The sequence below is a fragment of the Triplophysa dalaica genome, chromosome 7, assembly GCF_015846415.1.
Source record: "Triplophysa dalaica isolate WHDGS20190420 chromosome 7, ASM1584641v1, whole genome shotgun sequence".
In the NCBI taxonomy this organism is placed as follows: Eukaryota; Metazoa; Chordata; class Actinopteri; order Cypriniformes; family Nemacheilidae; genus Triplophysa; species Triplophysa dalaica.
This window is the reverse complement of record NC_079548.1, coordinates 16,795,724-16,816,504: the sequence shown is the minus strand read 5'-3', so window position 1 is coordinate 16,816,504 and position 20,781 is coordinate 16,795,724. Positions and strand designations below refer to the sequence as shown.

General features: G+C 38.0%; 2 protein-coding genes across 4 annotated transcripts in view; both read left to right on the top strand.

Moving 5' to 3' along the window:
• The window catches only part of smurf1 (SMAD specific E3 ubiquitin protein ligase 1), a 31,944-nt gene extending 20,847 nt beyond the window's left edge, over positions 1-11,097 (top strand). Inside the window, exons 4-18 of one of the 3 annotated variants that reach the window (XM_056753163.1) lie at positions 986-1,119; positions 1,265-1,330; positions 1,473-1,548; positions 1,843-2,081; positions 2,939-3,023; positions 3,665-3,811; positions 4,076-4,277; positions 4,740-4,843; positions 5,936-6,050; positions 6,254-6,432; positions 7,228-7,365; positions 7,654-7,774; positions 7,914-8,115; positions 8,441-8,516; positions 9,208-11,097. In XM_056753163.1, the coding sequence (XP_056609141.1) occupies positions 986-1,119; positions 1,265-1,330; positions 1,473-1,548; positions 1,843-2,081; positions 2,939-3,023; positions 3,665-3,811; positions 4,076-4,277; positions 4,740-4,843; positions 5,936-6,050; positions 6,254-6,432; positions 7,228-7,365; positions 7,654-7,774; positions 7,914-8,115; positions 8,441-8,516; positions 9,208-9,307 (1,984 nt within the window). In that variant the 3' untranslated portion in view covers positions 9,308-11,097. Of the gene's footprint in view, positions 1-985; positions 1,120-1,264; positions 1,331-1,472; positions 1,549-1,842; positions 2,082-2,938; positions 3,024-3,664; positions 3,812-4,075; positions 4,278-4,739; positions 4,844-5,935; positions 6,051-6,253; positions 6,433-7,227; positions 7,366-7,653; positions 7,775-7,913; positions 8,116-8,431; positions 8,517-9,207 lie in introns of all 3 variants that reach the window. The other 2 variants (XM_056753162.1, XM_056753164.1) reach the window with 2 other exon arrangements.
• A 7,765-nt stretch (positions 11,098-18,862) lies between these two features.
• Positions 18,863-20,413, top strand: uts2r5 (urotensin-2 receptor 5). The gene has a single exon (XM_056753534.1). The coding sequence runs from the start codon at positions 19,057-19,059 to the stop codon at positions 20,131-20,133; it is 1,077 nt and encodes a 358-aa protein (XP_056609512.1). The 5' UTR covers positions 18,863-19,056; the 3' UTR covers positions 20,134-20,413.
• Positions 20,414-20,781: the final 368 nt, after the last annotated feature.

The following is a 20,781-nucleotide window of genomic DNA, read 5'->3' as shown; positions in this document are numbered from 1 at the left end:
TAGTGGCCAAGTTATAGTTAGCGACGTGTTTATTTTTATTGTAATGTTAGTCTGAATTATCATTTGTTTTAACTTTCTCCCCCTCTTAGTTACTAATAAAGATCAGGGCTCAGGTGAAGTCATTGTGCAGATCCATGAGGAAACCTCACAGTTTGAGGATTTGGTGAAGCTAGGACTTGTAAACCAACAGTTATAATCTTGTTACTTTAAAAACCAGGCGTTTCTGATGTTCCCAGGGATTTAGCGAAGGTAAATCATGTTTAATATGTTTCTTAAATTAGTGCGTAATTAGCCACTAACGTTAATTGTTGGGACACCACACACTTAAATCCTTTGTCCGGATGGCTTGTTGAAGAAGGAGACCAGGCATCAACGATACGATGTACATCATAAATGCTTATTTTCGGCAGATCTTGAAGACATCTTGTAAACACAGACATTTTGCGTGGTGCGAAAGAAAACTGGAAACTGACATCCCGACTTCTGGCTACAGCGGAAGTTCGCCGCTACCCTTAATCTTATTCATTATACATACTGTCTGTTTTTAAAACAATGCACATATAATGTAGCCTAGAAGGCTCTCTGTAAATGTTCTTAATCTGTTGATATCAACTCATTTTCTGCCCATATTTCACACAACTATGGTGCATTTGGTTGTAGTTGGAGGGTAAACACGGTAAACAGTAAACACTATTTCTAGCAATGTTAGTGTCCGTACTCATTTCAAATTCACTTAAAACTTTAATTGTGAATTTGTTGGTGTGTTTTTTAATTGAATATATTGTTCTTTAAAGTCAACGTCCAGTGTTTTGGGCTCTTTTTTAAAAGTATCGATTTAGGTACCGTTTAGGCACCGGTACAGTTTGAAAAGTATCGATTTGGCACCGGTATCGAGAAAATAAGAATTGTCATTTTTTTATTTTCCCAGGAATATTAGTTTTTTCTGAAGCTTGAGAAATGGCTAATGGCTTATTTGGATTTGCAGGTATATTGGGAAGGCAGATTCCATCACCATTAGTGTGTGGAACCATAAGAAGATCCATAAAAAACAAGGGGCGGGTTTCCTAGGCTGTGTGCGACTCCTCTCCAATGCCATCAGCAGACTCAAAGACACAGGCTGTGAGTTTAGATTTTATGGCTGTCTCTAATCTCTTCATTGTCATCTTTTTGAACCTTTTCCCAGTCATCGGGTCTTCATTACTCTATAAAGGTTTGATCATCTCATGGATCACACCAACAGTGTCTGTCTCTCTCTCTCTTTCAGACCAACGTTTAGACTTATGCAAGTTAAACCCGTCCGACAGTGATGCTGTACGTGGACAGATCGTTGGTATGTACGGAGCATACAGTAAATACACATTTCGTTATTTGTTTTAATTGGTAAATGAGTACATGCTGAGGAAGGTTTTGCTATACGAATATTGTTTAAACAAAATTTGGATGCATTGTGAAGATTCTTCTTTTCCATATAGTGAGTCTGCAGACCAGAGACAGAATTGGCAGTGGAGGGCCTGTGGTTGACTGTAGAGGGCTGGTTGAGAATGAAGGGTGAGTCAACATCTGTACTGAGAATTTCTGTTTATTAAGCACTGGCACTGACGGCCTACCTGCCCTTTATGTCAAAATAGAAATGAGTTTGGGTCAGTCTTGATGATCATAGCAGAAATAAAGGCTGATTGCGGTAGATTGCTCTGTGATGCAGTGCATTAACTTCTTGAATAGGAAATATTTCCACATTGGCAAATAAAGACCAGGAACATGTATTCAAGTGATCTATATTCAGTCATAATTTTGTGTAGTCTGTAAAATATTTTTTTCATGTTGTTTGTATGTGTGTTTCAGGCCCGTCTTTGAAGACTCGGGGCCCGGCCGGCCTCTCAGCTGTTTCATGGAGGAGCCCATGCCCTACACAGATCCCACAGGGGCTGCCGGTGGTGGGAACTGCCGGGCACTCGAGTCGCCCAGTCAAGAGCAAAGAATCCAAGCACAACGTACAAGAAACCAGGATTCAAGAGGACACGCGCACACCCCCCAAAATCGACCGCATGGACACCAGTCCCCCGACCTCCCCGAGGGCTACGGTACGTGTGTGTGCACATTAGGTATAGGTCAAAATGCTTCCCAAATGATGGTTATTCGATGAATACAGAACGATGAGAATGCTCTTTGAATGAGAGGAATTTAGAAACATCTTTTCTGGAGGAGTTTTACTCTGACAATCTAATAGTCATAAATGTATAGACACAAATGTTTGTCTCTAAATGCATGTTTTATCATTTTTAAATTCCTCCCTGGTACAGCCATTAAAGTACCGCTTCTATTAAACATTGAATTTCAGCACAATTACCGTTGGTCCCACTGTGAGCGTTTTTCCCGTCATTGTATTATATGTTGCATTTTTATGTGGACTGTGATAGTTTTATGCAAAAAAAGGTAATTGGTAACCTTTTGTTCAATAATTGTATTATCCTGTTGAAGGGCTTGGCAAGCAGCATATAGAAACGCAAGACCTCATCAGTGTTATGTGGATATGTCCCTGAACCAGCTAATGGCCATATAGTCCTTCTGTTTTGAAATATTTACATTTCCTGCATGGTCTTATCCAACCCTTCTATTGAGACTAATACAGCTTAAAGCTTAGCCTAGAGGCTACTAAAGTGCAAAGAACTGAGAGTCCGAGAGGAGTCTATTCACGTTGCCGCGTTAGCAGAGCTGTATGACTGCCGCATTCGCCATTGTACAGGTGCATTGGCTTATGTAAAGCCTCCTTTTGAAGTGCAACTGTGCCTGACCCTGCCGGTAGTGTTGTAGGAGTCTCCGTCAGACGGGCCGCATTGGCAACGTTCAGCCTGAGAAAGCTGAAGCTCTGCTCTGTTGTGTGTAAACTGCTCCCTGTGGCGCAATCACTGACTTGCCTCTCTTTTCTTGTCTGTTACAGAACAAAGGACCACAGTGCAGGGCCAGGTCTATTTTTTGCACACACAGACCGGCGTGAGCACCTGGCACGATCCCAGAATACCCCGGTAGGTTTAATCACCACCCGCCTTTTGGGTTATAATCTGATAGGGTGATGGGTTCCTAATATTAATCACAGCTCACAATCACAATTTCACAATCAGCTAACTTGATAATCAACAATCTCACTTTAAAGCTTCAGCTGTTGACATTTAAAGATGAATAATTTGCTCATCATCAAAATAATGACTTCACAAGTTGCGGGAAGGAGGGTTGAGGTAGTGGCAGACAGGGTGGGAAATTAACACCTTCCATCAGACGTATGTCAGGGTTTTGTGAAGGGGCATATATGTTTGTTGAACTTGTAGGCAACATCTAAAATTACGCTCCAACGTTCTTGTTTTTTAAGCAAATGCATTTGAAACCTTGTAAAATTAAAATGGTTATTTCCAGGTCTGGGAAAAGTTGAAAAATCTTTAGAAGCCTTGACAGTTAATGTGTGTTTTGTCAAAATATGTCTATTATATACTATATATTACAAATATAGAATCGTTTTTTTTCTCTTTAGGCTCAGCTTTAAGTTTAGTTCTTTAGAAATAAAAAGTGTAGTTTCTTACCCTGGAAGAGTGTAAAGAGGCACCGTTTTGGTACCATTGTCTGAGTCTGGTGGTGTTGAGCACCGTGGTGATGGGTGCGCTTGCTCCTTCAGGGATTTGAACAGCGTGAGCTGTGAGGAGCTGGGCCCTTTGCCGCCCGGCTGGGAGATCAGGAGCACTGTGTCAGGAAGAATATATTTTGTCGACCATAATAATAGAACCACACAATTCACCGACCCGAGGTTACACCACATCATGAGGTAAAACAACAGCAGCTTCGCTCATAACACCCGATCTCTCACCCCCTCTTAAATTCTCCTTCATTAGATCATGTTAATAATTCACCGTGATGAATAAATCATACCTATATAATTAAAATGGCTAGCAATGATAATTGATTGCTCATAATTATTCATTTAATTTTTAATTGTCCCCAGCGAGAACGTAACCCATACAAATGTAATGGTCTTGTGTTTTATACAACCGCTCAAATGTGCATTTGTACGTTTGCACGTGTTGAGCAGCCAGCACACTCAGGTGAAAGAGTCGAGCCAGGCTCTACCGGTGCAGATGGAGGTCGGTGTGGAGGAGGCTGATGGAGAGATACCAGTCCGCTACGAGAGAGATCTGGTCCAGAAAGTGAAAGTTCTCCGTCATGAGCTCTCCCTGCAGCAGCCTCAGGCTGGACACTGCCGCATAGAAGTGTCCCGCGAGGAGATCTTTGAGGTACTCGAAGTCATGAAGCAGAATAATAGCCATCAGTAGTGCATTCATTATTTAGATCTAACAGCACTGCTGAGCTGTTTTAAGACTTTGGAGATGACAAATGAATTTCATGTACTGATGCTTCGTTTTTTATTCTTAGGAGAGTGATATCAATATTTTTAAAAACAGTTTTTGGTTTGTTTGTTTCTCTCTTTGGAGAGCCCGTATATTATTTTCAGTCAACATGGATACTGCTTACTTGATTAACAAGTTGTCTTGGAACAATGGCTCCGCCTCCTGAAATCAGTTTTATTTTTTCAGGCTGGTGTCACGTAGGCCCCAAGGGCTGTTGGTTAATGTTAATCAATATCCAAATATTTTGGCATTGTTTTATGCTACAGTTGTTGGTCATGCCTTCTTTTGTGAAAGCTATTTAATGTGTGACTAACTGGTTTCTCTCTTCGCTGAATGACATTTCAACAGGAGTCTTACAGACAGATCATGAAAATGAGACCCAAAGATCTGAAGAAGCGTCTGATGGTGAAGTTTCGGGGAGAGGAGGGGCTGGATTATGGTGGAGTTGCTAGGTAACATAAACCTGTTCTATGATAAATCTTCTTGCTGATAGTTCTCATGCAGGAACTAAGACGCAATCTTAAAGCAACACTAGGGAGTTTTTTGACCTTAAAATAATCTTTCTAAAACTATTTGAGTGGTAGGACAACTATTAACTGGTCGAATTTGTCTGCCACTGCTACCTTACCAGCCCTCTTTTGGCTCAAATCACACTTGTAACTTTGATGTGCGGGTAGATACACTAGCCCTGCCCATCACCTGTTTTACGGAATATGTCATGTTTTACTTGTAGTCTGGGTGAAGTTAGCCCACAACAAAAAATAAGACGAAACAATCTAGTTCAGCGCAAGTCTCCAAACCATCACCATGGCAGAGCCAGCAAACTAAATGTGTTTTGGATGTGTTTTGGATGACTGCAAATTCGCTATGTACCTAACGTTAGCCCTCTATGCGCTAACGGCTTACGGCTAACGGCTAACAACCAGCTGCAACCTCAGAATCTAGTTTGAGCTATAAGTATAGCCCAGTAGTATATCCACAGTTTATAAAGTGACATGATGTAACATGTAGCTTTCCTGTAGCTCAGTGGTAAGAGGATTGCGTTAACAACGGAAGGTTGTGGGTTCGATCCCAGGGGATTGCACATACCTACGTATAAATGTATAGGATAATGCAATGTAGGTCGCTATGGATAAAAGCATCTTCCAAATGCATAAAAATGTAAATGTTACAGCGGTTTCTGCTTAGTCAACAAATTAACGTGTATTGACCTGCCCAAGAGGAAGCTTACACAGCTACAGTATTTACAACACTGATAATAGAGAATTGCGCTTATCAAGCACATGGGGGAACCATAACCAAAAGTGATCTAATGTTCATGTAACTTAGCGGCTAACTTATGCAACTGGCCCCAGACATGATTTTATGATTTCAGCAGTTTAACTGAATCTCTGCTAGTGTTATCGGAACCAAGGATATCATGTTCACAATCTTGCAGTTGTTCCTCTGTTCAGAGTTTAGATTGAACTGTAGCCAGCATTGCTCAGAAATAAGCATCTTATCAAAAATATGACTCCTGTGTCTGAATTCCTGATTACTTCCAGGGAGTGGCTTTATCTCCTCTGTCATGAGATGTTGAATCCATACTACGGGTTGTTCCAGTACTCTACTGATAACATCTACACACTACAGATCAACCCAGACTCATCCATCAATCCTGTAAGTTGTGCCTGGGTCTTCTCTCCTTAACAAAAGCATTCTCTATAAATCGTTATGGTATGAGGAACTTAAGCAAGAGGAGCTGCTGCCTAGATCTCAGTACATATGGTTGTCAAGTGTCAAAAAAAAGGTTGGCCAAGGATTTCTATGTTTCTGCTGGGTGTCGTCAAACTTCCTCTTATGCCCTCTGCTGTTTTTCTCAGGATCATTTGTCTTACTTTCACTTTGTCGGGAGGATTATGGGTCTGGCTGTGTTCCATGGGCACTACATCAATGGAGGCTTTACGTTGCCCTTCTACAAACAGCTCCTAGGGAAACCCATCCAGCTTTGTGACCTTGAGACTGTGGACCCAGAGCTGCACAAGAGCCTTGTGTGGATTCTGTTAGTATTTTGATTCTTGAGATTCTTGAGATCTGTATCATATATATGTATTACGGATGAAAATTTCATTTATTCAGCATTTCTAAATATATTGTGGCAATTTGAACTAAATCAAACCTCAGGAGTGACGTAAAGTCATCCAAAAGCAATGTGAAAGAATGACAGCATGACAAGACGCATAAAACTGTCGTAAAATCCAAATAAAACATAATTTTAAACTTTTCCTATATATACGTACAAATATTACAGTTGTACTGCTCAAAAGTGAAAATGAACTTGTTTTCTTTGCAGTATTTGCAAAGTATTTGTTTCTCCAATTTTCATTTTCTGCAAATAAATGCAAATAGAAACAACATTTTTATTTGAAATTTGGGAGAAATATTGTTAGTAGTTCACAAAATAAAACAAAAAGGATAATTTTACCTAAATGCATACCTATGAATAGTCAATAAGTATATGACAAAGACATCTTCATTGGGGGTTTTCGTAAAACTGCTCTTACATTTTCAACCCATCAAATCAGAGTGTTGACTTTATTTTCCTAGTCTTATTGTGACTAAGAACAAATTCTCAACAACTGCAAAATACATTCTCGTTTCAGTATATGGAGATAAAATCACTTAATGGCTCCCAGATTTAGCTCCATTTTCTTCAAGCTTCATTACCATTTGATGTTGTTGTGTGTTAGTGGATTCGCACAATTAGGACGGCTAAAGAATCGTATGTGTTGTCTGTGATATTAGATCGGCAGGTGGTTAAATGAATATGCATAAAACTGTCACCTGTGTTTTGCAGAGAGAATGACATCATGTCTGTTCTGGACCACACGTTCTGTGTAGAACATAATGCTTTCGGCAAGTTCCTCCAGCACGAGCTTAAACCAAACGGCAAGAACATCCCAGTCACAGAGGAGAACAAGAAAGAATATGTGAGGTAAGAGGCGACTAACCAGTTGTTTTTCAAAGAGGAGTTTTCCAGCAGAGGGCAGCAGTGACCCTTAAATCTTAGGAATCTCAGTTTTTTTCTCCACTGTCAGTATGATTGACTGAACATGTGTATTAGCTATCAAGGATGTTACCAGGAAGTCAATTCTTCACGGAGTTTTAATCACGCAAGAGTCTTTTTCCAGTGAATGAAAAGAAGGCTTTTAACAGAGGCATCACATTGGACTGTTAGTATTCTCCGTTACATTTCTCTGCTGATTTATTGCATCTCTTTCAGGCTGTATGTCAACTGGAGGTTCATGCGTGGCATTGAGGCCCAGTTCCTCGCCCTTCAGAAGGGCTTCAACGAACTCATCCCACAGCATCTGCTCAAGCCTTTTGACAACAAGGAACTTGAGGTATTTCAGACAGTTTCTTCTGTGTACCATCCAGATTTCTTTTTCAGATCGTTTGCGTATCGTTAGCTGATTGTCTTCAATACTTTAATAAAAGTGTCACAAGGCAAAACTGATTTGTGTATATTCTTGTCTGCGTTAGCTCATCATTGGTGGTTTGGGGAAGATCGATTTGAACGACTGGAAGGCAAACACGCGGCTGAAGCACTGTGTAGCTGACAGTAACATGGTAAAGTGGTTCTGGCAGGCGGTTGAATCATTTGATGAGGAGAGAAGAGGCCGGCTGCTGCAGTTTGTCACGGGCTCAACGCGTGTCCCTCTACAAGGATTCAAAGCGTTGCAAGGTGCCTAATGGATAAGCACTCAGTACACCTGATATATGACAGACAGAACTTTTTTTAGTATTGTTGGTATTGAACTTTAAAATGCAAACTCCATCAAACTGTTGTACTCTTTGAAGGCCGTTGTCTTATGGGAACAGAAAAAACAGTTTCAGTGGCTTATTTGATGTATTTAAGGTTGCATTTATTACAAAAATAATACCAAGAATCAGCTGTTAAATGTCTTTGAGTCATTGATGTTGTGTAAATAATTTAGGCTCACTTTTGTTTGAGTGTGATGATTTGGGGTACAGTGATAACTAGAATGTATCTTTGTAAGGTTCTACAGGTTCTGCAGGACCAAGACTCTTCACTATTCATTTAATTGATGCCAACACAGATAATCTGCCTAAAGCCCACACGTGGTAAGATTTAGCTTTTGACATTTGAACTAATCCTACAATTTGAAGTTCTGTTGTGTTTAGATTCCGTCTGTGATTTTTTTTTTCTTTTCAATCCCTAAAACATGTTAAAGAGATACTTCACCCAAAAATTTAAATTTTGTCATCAATTACTCACCCACCAGTTGTTCTAAATCTGTATCAATTTCTTTGTACTGATGAACACAGTGAAAGATATTTGGAAGAATGCTAATAACCAAACAGATCTTGCAAAGGAAAAAAAAACACTTTTGTTTTGTTGAACACAAAGGAAGACATTTTTAAGAATTTTGGACGGAAAACTGTTCTGGGGCACTTTTGACTACCATTGTATTTTTTTCTTACACTGGTAGTCAATGGGGGGCAAAATCTGTCTGGTTATAAGCATTCTTCCAAATATCTTCCTCTGTGTTCATCAGAAAAAAGAAAATTAAACAGATTTGGAACAACTCGAATTTGGGTAAATTATGACAGAATCTTCATTTTTGGTTGAACTGTCCCTTTAACCAAATTCATGTCAGCCAACCAGAATGCTCAAAGACGGCTCTAGTGATAAATGAACCGTTTCAGTTTCCTTATGATACTGTAAACAAATAGAATCACTTACAGTAGTCACTTAATACACAGTGCAGACTTTTAAGAGTGACAAAATTTTGCTGTATTTGTATTTCTTCAGCTTCAACCGGATCGACATCCCGCCTTACGAGTCATACGAAAAGCTCCATGAGAAGCTCCTGACAGCTGTGGAGGAGACGTGTGGCTTTGCAGTGGAGTGAGCGAACATGCGCCCTGTCCGGCCAGCCAGCAATGGCAGCAAACCTATACAACAGCCCCAGCCATCCTTCTCACCCTCCTCCCCGTCTCCAGGACAGACACACAGACGTTTGCATCTCCTGCCAGTCTGAAAGCCTGGACTGCAACGGAGGGAAGCAGGAGCTCTCAAAGACTTCAAGACTCCTCACGGCGCGGTCGGGAATTGTTTTTCGCATTTCCGTAATAAGTTACAGAGAAATCTGATCAACCTTTTTTTGTTTCTCAGAAATCCAGTTTGTGTCGTCTTTGTCACTGAAGCGGTGGCTTGATAGCTAGAGTCCGACTGCTTTACCGCAGTAAACAGAGCTTTACTGAGCCTGTGGTCCACATGAAATGATGTTTCAGTCTAGGTGCAGTGTTGAACCCAAGCAGAGCCTGTGATAAATAAACCAGTTTACCTGAAGCAAAAGTGTCTTGAAGGAGATGGAGACGGGCGGCCTTTTGTCATGCTCGATATGTACGTAGCACCTATTTTCGTAACGTTCTTTTAACATCCCGTCAGTAGGATGGCATTTCAGTGGTGTCCATTTCCGTACTCATCACCGTTCTCGTTGTAGAAATTTTAACTCGATTGCTTGAAATGTTTTATTGAAATGTGTTTGTTTTTCTACGATCAAGAACTTGATGGCTTAAATGTGAGTCTTGGGCCTCATTTGGGAACTGTGAATGTAACAGTGCCCGTGTGTTACTCTTCAGCTGAAGCACAAAGATCTTGTGCAGTCTAAAGATGGACCATAGCCCTTGGAAATTCTAGTGTCTGCATTTTCCAGAGCAAGCCAGTATTTTCAGATCCTTTATCCAGCGAGCATTCCTCCGTTGTCAAGAAGAGAACTACTTTTTAATGTTAAACAAGTGGGGTTTTGATATGCAGATTTTGATGAGTCAACTTGTTTGTTACCTTCTTTCACAACATTCTGTTTCACAGTGTCCTGCATCTAACAGACCGAAAGTGGACTATCCTTGTTATCTTTCATAAAATGACAGAATGCAAAGAAAACAGTTTGTGAATGCTGTAAAGAAGCTCTTTTTGTCCTTAATTTTCATTGGACCCCCTTAACCCTACTCATCTCTATTAGTGTTACCGTTTTCGTAATGATGTCTCATTAACTATTTTAACTTCTCTTGACATATGAGACTCACCTCCGGACTGTTATTTACATGTCTCTGTAATGGAAACCACTGCTTCAAGAAACATAATCTAGCACTTTCACCGGCACATGCACAATCACCTCTCATTCATTATAGCATTTGATGCTCCTCAGCTTCATTTGCCTGTGGAGCCACATCTCATGTTTTAGCAGTTTGCCTCAAGGGGATCAGGTTTTCCATGTTTGGTCCAGGTTTTAGTATAGTAAAAGATCAGGGAGGCATATTGGATTTCATAACGCAGTGGCACCAGAATCATCCTTCTCAATGTAAAGAAGATTGAGCCAACCTCAGTGTTTCTTCAACCACTTTTGATTTCTTTTTTTAACCAATTATTTATTACCATGTAATGTCTTTTTTAAGTATTGCTGCTATGACCATAATTCCCTAGTTTTCCGAGAAGGCTGAGTTCTTGTGAAAGCTGTACACTAATCTCCTTTATTTTATGTATGATTCAAAGTATTTAAACCTGCTGCTGATTCTAAAGGGGCTCACGGGGGCGGGGACACCTGACCCTTGACCCGGATGGAGTTGGCATGTGATGTAGGCTGGGCCCCGGTGGTCATGTTCATATTTGTGATATATGCAATAAAATCCATCACATTTATTCTCGGTTCTGTCTTTAAATGTGTCTTTTTCTAGCTCGTATCAGATTTGTGTCTTTCGGACAAAATGTGCAAAAAAGAGGTTCTCCAAAAGGCTGTGAATGCTTAGAGCGGTGAAGCGTTTTTTAAACTTGCATTAACAGGAAAAGAGGCGACTTGCGTTCAGTGTTGTGTTATTGTGGGAATGGCTAGTGAGCTTGAAGATGAGTATGGACTTTGCCTGAAGTTACTGTTGTTTTCATATTTCTCTAAGGAAAACTTTTTCCAAGTAATATGACCAGTATCATCACATTGTACAATTATTAGGTCCTGAGTGTCATTGTTTATTCAATGCAAGAGTAATGTAACTTACTATGTACTAAACATTTCTGAAAAAATTCAATGTAAATAAGATTATATTAAAGAAACTAAATTGCAAATCGTCTCGTTGTTTATGAATTTTTATGTTTGAGTTTGTCGCAGTGGTTGGTGTAAAGTAATTTTTTCTACTTAAAGGGGTCATGTGGTGCTAATAGATGTTTTTCTTTGTGTTTGGTGTGTATTAAGTTTCCCATACATGTATTAGACACGTAAAATTGTGAAAAGTATAGTGTCAGAAGAAAAGATGCATTCCATCTTAAACTTAATGTTCTACAAACCACACCCACCACAAACTGATGTAGATTTTTGGATGATTTGACTAAGACCGCCCAAATGTAAACACAAGTAAGGTGGGCGTACCTGTCAGCACAATTGCTTTGGAACCTGAACCCAAATATGGTAAGAAGCAAGACATTTCTGTCACACGCTTACAGTATTCGATCAATCACTATGCACTGGTTAACTGGCCAATCATAGCACACCTCGCTTTTCAGAGTGATGATCTTTGTTAAAAATCTGCACGTTTCAGAGCTGCAGGGCAAAGAGGAGATACAAACCAGAGCCATTGATGGAGAGAGTTGCGTCTTCTACGTTGACTCCAATGGAACATTTGTTTCAATAGTTCCTGGAAGTTACTAGTAAACAGACAAACTTAGATAAACTTCCAACCAATTTAAAGACGAAAACCATTTAATGAATAAAAACTAAATAAATAAAGCATTTAAAGAGAAAACAAAACTTCCTGGAACTGTCTGAAGGCTCCATTAATCACGTGACACTCCAACGTTTTGGACTTCTGTTGGCAGAACTCTCTCTCTCAATGGCTCTGATACAAATATGCATGGTATGTGGAAAATACAGCATTTTTTAACCTTAAATCGTGTATACACATTGCATTATCTCTAAAACAAATGATAATTGTGTTTTAGCCATGTCTTCTGACCCCTTAAAAAATCCCTTGCAATTGTCTCTGAATCTACTTAAGCTACACACAGATGTTAAAATGTTATATTTTAGTGAGAGAAATCTTAAGATCATTCCTCTTAAAGGAACAATCTGCAGACTTTAGCGGCATCTAGCGATGAGGTTGAGAATTGCAACCAACGGCTCACTCCACCCCTCCCTTTCAAAGCACTACTGTGGCTGACACAGAACTAAGATGTCTTCACATTGTCTCTTATTTGCCGAAGGAGATAACATATTTATGAAACACATTCTATAGAGCAGTTTGTCCGTTTAGGGCTACTAGAAACAACATGGTGTATTCTATGCAGCCTTGACACACTTCCCACCACATCCTTTTTCAAAAGAGGTTTAACTGTTTGGAAGCAGATCTCCTAAAAATAGTTAATACCTCACTGCTCTAAGGAACTTTCCCAGAGTCCCTAAAAAATGCAGTTGTTAAACCTCTACTAAAAAAGGGCAATCCAGACCAAACCTTACTGTCTAACAACAGAGCCATATCAAATCTTCCTTATATACGCAAGATCATTGCAAATGTTGTCTTCAATCTGCTGACCAAATTCTTGAACTCAAATGGCTACCTGGACAATTATCAGTCTGGTTTCCATCAGCATTATAGCACAGAGACAGTGCTCATAAAGATAATTAAAGAAATTCGATTGAATTCTGATTTAGGCAAATCAAGAAAGACATCAGAGGTTCACCAACAGTAGCTACTTTTAAATCCAGATTAAAAACACACTTGTTTAGCTGTGCATTCACAACCTGAGCACTGTGCCGATTTACATGAACTGCACTCCTAATTCTAATTTATTTTTATTTTGCTCTTATTCTTTTTACATATGACCACATTTTTAATCAATTTTATTGTTGTTTTATTGTTTCTTAAAATCTAAAGTTTTTGTGATCTTAAATCATTTTCATTTTTAAGATACGTCTTATTTCTTTCTGTCAATCATTTTATGTAAAGCACTTTGAATTGCCCTTGTGCATGAAATGTGGTATATAAATAAACTTGCCTTGCCTTGCCTTTGTTAAGGGACCCACGATGTAAATAGAAATAGCTCATTATAAAATAAAAACATAATAAAATAAATAATAAAAACAAAACGCTTCATTTTGTAAGGCCTTTATACAGCTCCGAACACACAGTTACGTATATTATATTGCATTTTTGTACATATTAAAAACTACACACTGAACCTTTGATTGTCTTTAAACTCAAAGCTTATGTTGAAGTTTATGTCTTTAGGTTTTTAGGATACTTTTTCTAAATTGCATAACACAAGGAAATGATATTTATTCTGCGTATGAGCCCTCGCTTTATTAAAAGATAATGGGGAATGCAAGTAAATTAAACAAACTGTCTCAGCTAAGATTTACTGTGTCTTTTCCAGCATTTAACACGTCTGGAAAATTTGAACGACTGGAAGACTTCAACTATTAAATAAATGAAATGTCCTTGGAGGTCTTCCCTTCCCTCTTCAAAAACAGGTTTCGCTCAGAGCAGTCTGAATGTGATATCCATAGAGAAAAGGAGCCAGACGAACAGAGCGGTGCCAAGCTGACAGTGATGCCAATAGTAACTTGCAAACTAAATTCATTTGACCTTGGCATTATGGTCACCAGAATTAAGTTGACAGCTAGAAGTTTTGGAAACTATATAACTATTAAGTTGGATTAAGTTGGTCAATTTTTTTTGAGTTTTTCTTTTCAACAAAATATCACTTTGAAAAAAAAAAGGCACATAGCTCTTCTCAATGAGTTGTATGGTTTATGGCATTATTCATCTCTGTAGAACAAACAGTGTAGCATGAGTTAAACCAGTTAATATGTTTAGTTTGTCACTTGTGGTTCACATGTAGCAAATGTGGTTTTTCATTTTCACAATTCCTAAAACAGGTGAAAGTAGATTGGAGTTTAACCTGTCATGTTGATGTAGACCAGAGTTTTGGCCTGCGAGAGGAGAGTTTACCGCATACTCTCCATCATGATCTAACCTTTTCAGGAATTAAAAAAAAACTTGATAGGTGAGATATGCATAAAGCGGAGTAGTACGACATGCTATCCTATAAACCATTCCTTGTGTTGTACTTCAGTATATGTTGTAAACTAATCTCACAATTTTTGGACATATTGTCATGGTTCTGGCCCATCTTGTCTTGCTTTTCTTGATCTAGTGGCAGAATCATGACAGAACCTCTTGTTTTATGTGGAGAGAGATTTTTTTGACACTTATGTTTCCTCTTTATTTAGTTCCCTATTTAATGCCATTGTGTTTGCTGTCTTGTGCTGGTTCATTGTCATTTGATTCATGTGGGTGAGTTCCTGTCTATGTTAAGTCTAGTCTAGTCTAGTCTAGTCATTTGTATTGAATGGTAAATGTTATCTTTATTCTTGTTAGGTGTAGTTAGTCCTTGTTCCTGTTCTCGAGTTCTGTTATAGCCCTGTTTTGGTTTTACTCCTTTGTGGGTTTTTGTTTGGACTTTGTTTTAATATTAAAGTCTTGTTAAACCCCTTACCCGCTGTCTGCACCAGGGTCCTCTGTCCATGTCTCACCATACGTTCATGAATATAGCCTGAGTGTGTCTGCACAAACTCTTTGAATTCATTAAGTTTGGAATTGTTTCAATACATTTGGTGCAGGAACTTTTCTCAATATTTTGCATTAAAACTTCCATACAGATTGCTTTTAAAAATGCAGGTATTAAAAAGAAGAAATATAGCCTTGTTTCCAGCCAGGGCTAATTTACAAGAGACATTTTATCACTCTCATTTAACTGCTCATGCAGGACGTGTTCACAGCAGGAATGGGACTTCCACAACTGCCAAAAAACCTTGAGGACTATTGCAAATGGAGACATAATATCAGAATTGACTCAGACTCTTTGAAATGCAAGCGTTTGCCTTATTTGAAACGCAAACGTTTGCCTTATTTGAAACATAAATAATCAAAGAGATTTGATGCTTATGCTCCCAGAGAGAGGGCAGATGAAGGGGAGAACATTTTACAGGAATTTCACGTACTGATGTCCACTACCCCAATAAACGTGTTGTGTCATCTAAAATTACAACAAACAACGGGCCAACCAAAACATTCACCTGCCATTAAAAACGAACATTAAAGGAAGCCAGATGTTCATATTGAGAAAGGTTTGTTGAAGGACATGCTGGTTTCTTTTGAGAGATTTGTATAACAGCCTTCCTGTTAAAACATATTTGTGATTTGAAAATCTACCGCACTGGGTCTCTGTTTCAGTCAGTTTAAAAACAATTTCACACAAATATTGTCAGGTTTATTGTCTTTTATTCTATTCATTTAACTTAAATTTTCTTAAAGACATTTTCACATTTAATGTGCAGTTTGGGCTGTATGAAGTCTTTACACTTTAACCAATTAAACAAATGCATTTATTTTTCCCTTTATTTTAACTCCGGTAGTTTTTCGTATAGTTGTGCATCTATTGAAATAATTGAAATAGTTGCAGCGCATTGAAAATTTGCTTGTAACGAGTTTATGGTGATATGGTCTCAGCTGCACTAACAATTTTAACCTTTTTGTGACTTGAAGCACTAGGGGTTTTAAAAGAACACGTTATTTCTTACTTTACCTTCTTTAACTTCTAATCATTTTATCCATTACCTCACAAACACTGGATATGTCTGGAAGTCAAGTGTATAAGATGGTGTCAGTATACAGCATTATGACACTAACTAGATCACATCTATGAGCAGCTGCTATAATAATCTAAAAGAGTCAAGATTCTTAATGTTTCAATCTTTATCTGATATACTGCTGCTCCTTTTAATAGTTTCTAATAGTTTCTAGTTGTGAAAATATTGCAGTATTTTGTCTCAGGGTAACACATGAGCATGGCATTCAGATTTCCTCAGTAAAAGGAGGTGAAAAGCTGCCACAGTAATACACAAAAGACGAGATTCAAATGGACTGGGTTAAATCTTTCTAGCATTATCTCAAAAACCTGCTCAAAGACAGCTGAAAATGAGATGTAGAACGAGACTGTTTTGGTTGTTTTTCCATAACGGTTTCAGCAGAAAGTAGCAATGTCACAATTTGAATATTTTAATTTTGATTGTTATTTAATTTTGATTGCTAAAAAAGTATTTTGGTCCTGTAAGATCTTTTTTCCATCAGATAATCATAGTATTAAGCATACGTCTGTACAGACTTACAGTATTCAAGGATGCTTCTCTTTCTGCTTGGTCACAGTGCCAGAACTCCAGCACTGAAGGACATTGAAGGTGAACTATGAATATGTCTGCCACTGCAATTTAATCAATACAGTCTATGACTGAATACATACAAAAATTCACGATGTCCTAAAGATCTTTTTTTTACTCTAAAAAGCTTACTTTTCAAATGAACGGGAGGGTTGGTTTCTGAATACTGTCAATACAGGATAAGTGGTGAACCACAAATGGATTCATTAAGTTAGTATGCATTTGAGAAGATCCAGAGCTTTTATGACATCTATGACATCTTTTAAGCCCTGCGCATAGCTGTGGCTGCGTTTTGCCAGAAAGGATAGGTCAGTCATTTTTCCATTCCACATACACTAACAGTAAACGTATAAACAGCACACATATTCTGAATCAAGGTTTGATTAGATGGATAGAATCATTTTCCATACTTATTTCAAGCTTTGATTACATGCACATGGAGAGCACAAATGGGGACTAATGGATATTTTCAGTGTTATGGACATATGGGCAATCTGCTCCCCGCTTACATAATTTTGTATGTATGCTCATGAACTCATGTGATCTGCTGTCCAGGAAAAAAATGATAATTGGGGAGAAATTACCTGGTCTTCATAGCAATCACTCAAAGCGGATGGTATCAAACTATTTCTGGATACTAACAGAGAAATTTGACCGAAAGTCAATGCCAATGCACTGTAAAAAATTATTATGTGTCGTAGTAGATTTCATGCAATTATTTGAGTAAACTTTACTTAATACAATTGTGTTTTTCTTTTTTAACCAAAATCTAACACAAAATTATAGAAATATCTCGGAATTTTAAATGCACAAATAATTGAGTGAATTCAACTTAATTTTATCATGTTCAACCCACTTAAACTTGTATAAAGGATCTTAGTTAATTATTTTGTGATGGAACTACATTCATTATTTAAGTTAATTTCCCTAACTGAGCAGTGAATTTAGAGTTCCCAGCATGCTCTGCATGTGACAGCATTAGGAGAGTAATTTTCGTGAAAAAGTGCTATTTTATGTGCTTTGAATCAAATGAAAGACTTATGGTGTTTATTGTTCAGTTGTCTTTAAGTATTTAGAAGATATTCTGTTTTATTTTTGTGTTTCGTGGTTACCATCTTTCAGAAGAGTGGTTCTTGTGTTTATCTTGAGAGCTCAGACAATGTGTGTTTTAACACTGTAAACAGTAATGTTGCTAATGTCAGAACTGAGTCAACTCTCAGCTTACTTGTACATTACATATGTTGTAAACAATAATAAATGTTATACTTAAGTTTAAAAAGATCAAGCAGTTAACTCCAATGCTCAAATTAGTATTTCTTCTTGATTGTTTAAAGTTTATCATGTGACGTGCTTAAATAATTTAGGTAATTTCACTTGATTTCTTCATGGTATATTGTGTTTAAAATATGCTTTAAAGTACTTTGTGTAATACTGTTACCTTACTTTTTTTAAGTAATTATCTGTCATTTTATACAGTGTGGTTTTCACTGTCTCCACTAATTAATTTCACTCTGCCTTCCGTTCACATTAGGCATAAATTGTATTCACTGTTGTTTATGCATCTTTGTGCTGCTAATTCCAATTTAGAGTAACAGTTCCCAAATGTACCCATAAATATTGCGTAAATAATGTTTATGTTGATACCTTGTTGTTTATTCATTAATCTTTTCTTATTGTAAATACCTGCTTGATGTTGTTTGTATGAACATTTATCTCAATAAAAAAAGTTTCAGCTGTCCAAATGGCGAAATTATGTTATGCAAAACCGATGGTTTTAAAACATATTAACATAACTCATCTCTATTATGACGTTCGACGTCGATCTTTTTGGTTCTGCTATGCTATATGTTTACATGTTTACAAAAAGTTGTTGAAAGTTATTATCCTTCTTGAATAATTACTAATAATTATTATTTCTACTTAATTAATAATTGTATTTCTTGCAATAAGCCACACAGCCCCAGGCAGCACAACATGAACTAATTAAGCATTCGGATAAATGTCCAGTGCGCATCAAAACGCTGTTGCGCACTTTGTGCAGATTTGTAGATTTGCTCATTTTGGTGCAGGACGTAGACCAGAATCCTTTCTGATAATCCCACCCACAGCACGACAGCTAATGTGGAGCCACAGTATCACCCCTTCTGAACCCTTTTGGATATTTGCATTCTTTCAAGTTTTGCGCGAAGATGGTGAGAAAAAGTTAATACGCATCAGAACTTGTACGTATCTAGTGCGTTAAGCAAACATTTGCTCAATTATCGTGATATATACTGATCAAGAATTGAAGAACACTTTTTTAAATAACATGGAAATTTAACAATGCCATCCGATTCTTCCTTTCGACATTTTTCTTACTTGACAATCTCGGAAAGACCGGATTTAGCGTCTCTGAAATGGGCACATTTGATGGACTCGCAATACATCTGAGGAATCAGACGAATGTATCCTCAAATGTCTTTGCCAACCTATCGCCGCCAACAGCAGGACCCTACGAAGATGCGCCCCTGTCCTATGACACCTTGATCACATCGATACTCGGCACCTTTTTGACTCTCATGTTTTTAGTTGGGGTGATCGGAAACGTTTACACCTTGATCGTCATGAACATCTCGGTGCGAGTGACGGGATCCATGTACGTCTACATTGTGAACTTGGCTCTCGCGGATCTTCTGTACCTCTCCACCATACCTTTCGTAGTTTGGACCTATTTTGCGAAGGACTGGTACTTTGGCGACATTGGGTGTCGTGTTCTATTCAGCCTTGACTTTCTCACCATGCATGCCAGCATCTTTATTCTCACCGTCATGAGCACGGAGAGATATATGGCCGTGGTGAACCCGCTGGACACTTTCGGTCGCTCCAGGCGCTATCGGCGCGCGGTAACCTGCCTGGTCTGGCTCGTTTCTTTTGTACTGTCTTTACCGGCTATGATCATGATCGATTTGAAAAGAAACGCGCACAACGGCGTGGAGAAACGCATGTGTCATCCGACCTGGCAGATCACGGCGTACAAGGTGTATTTGACTGTTCTGTTCAACACCTGTATCCTAGCCCCTGGATTTATCATTGGTTATCTTTATCTGAAGTTAGCCAAAACCTATTGGGTATCACAAACAACTGTGTCCTCATCTAGAGAAAGTAACAAATGCCCTAAGCAAAAGGTGTTATATATGATATTTGGCATAGTTCTCACCTATTGGGCATGCTTTTTACCCTTCTGGTTGTGGCAGTTACTCAGTATCTATTATTTTGGGCATGCTGGCATGTCAGGCAGCACAGCGGTGTACATAAACCTTGTTGTGACCTGTTTAGCATACAGTAACAGTTGTATCAACCCTTTCTTGTATACTTTATTGACGAGGAATTATCAGGAATATGTTAAAGACAGACAAAAGAGCAGCATGGCATTTAAGAAAAGATTCAGGCAGTCTTCTCAAAGGTCCGTGTCGTCTGGAGTCACTATACTTTGACTAATAACACAATGGCATTTTAGATAGGTACAGCAATCTTTGACATTAAACTTGGTGTCTCATTCTATTCTCCTCACTTGCATAATTCAAGAGACGGATGAGAAAATAAAATGAACATAGACCTAACTAGTGCTTTTAAATCATTATCAGAAGCATAAAGGAATTGCACTAATTTTGTCCTCTTTAAGTTGTGCTTTCAGAGTGATGTTTCGTATATTATTCTGTATATTATTATTGTTTTGTGTATTAGTTAAATGGTGATGTGGAACAAAAAAGAACAATAAATATGGAGGGTTGAAAGCTTAGATTTTTGTCAAATTAAATGTTTTTGTTAGATTAAAATGTGTGCAATAAAAAGAGATCCTTGTAGGAAATATTTATTAATGTGTAATGGTAAGCTTGCATTATCTGTTTATTTAATATTACACATGTGGAATTCAGTGTGTTTTTACATTTGCCATTTTGGAGTGTATTTTTTTATTAAATGTGTAGTTAACACATGAAATATTTTGATCTGAAATTGATATTGCAGTTAAAAAGCTATTGCTATTGTTTGGATTCTTTTGTATCTTTTTCTGTTTTACATTAAATTTACAGAAATTTAACTCCAGTTTGATTTTTGAAGTATTTCTTTTTTTATTGTTTATT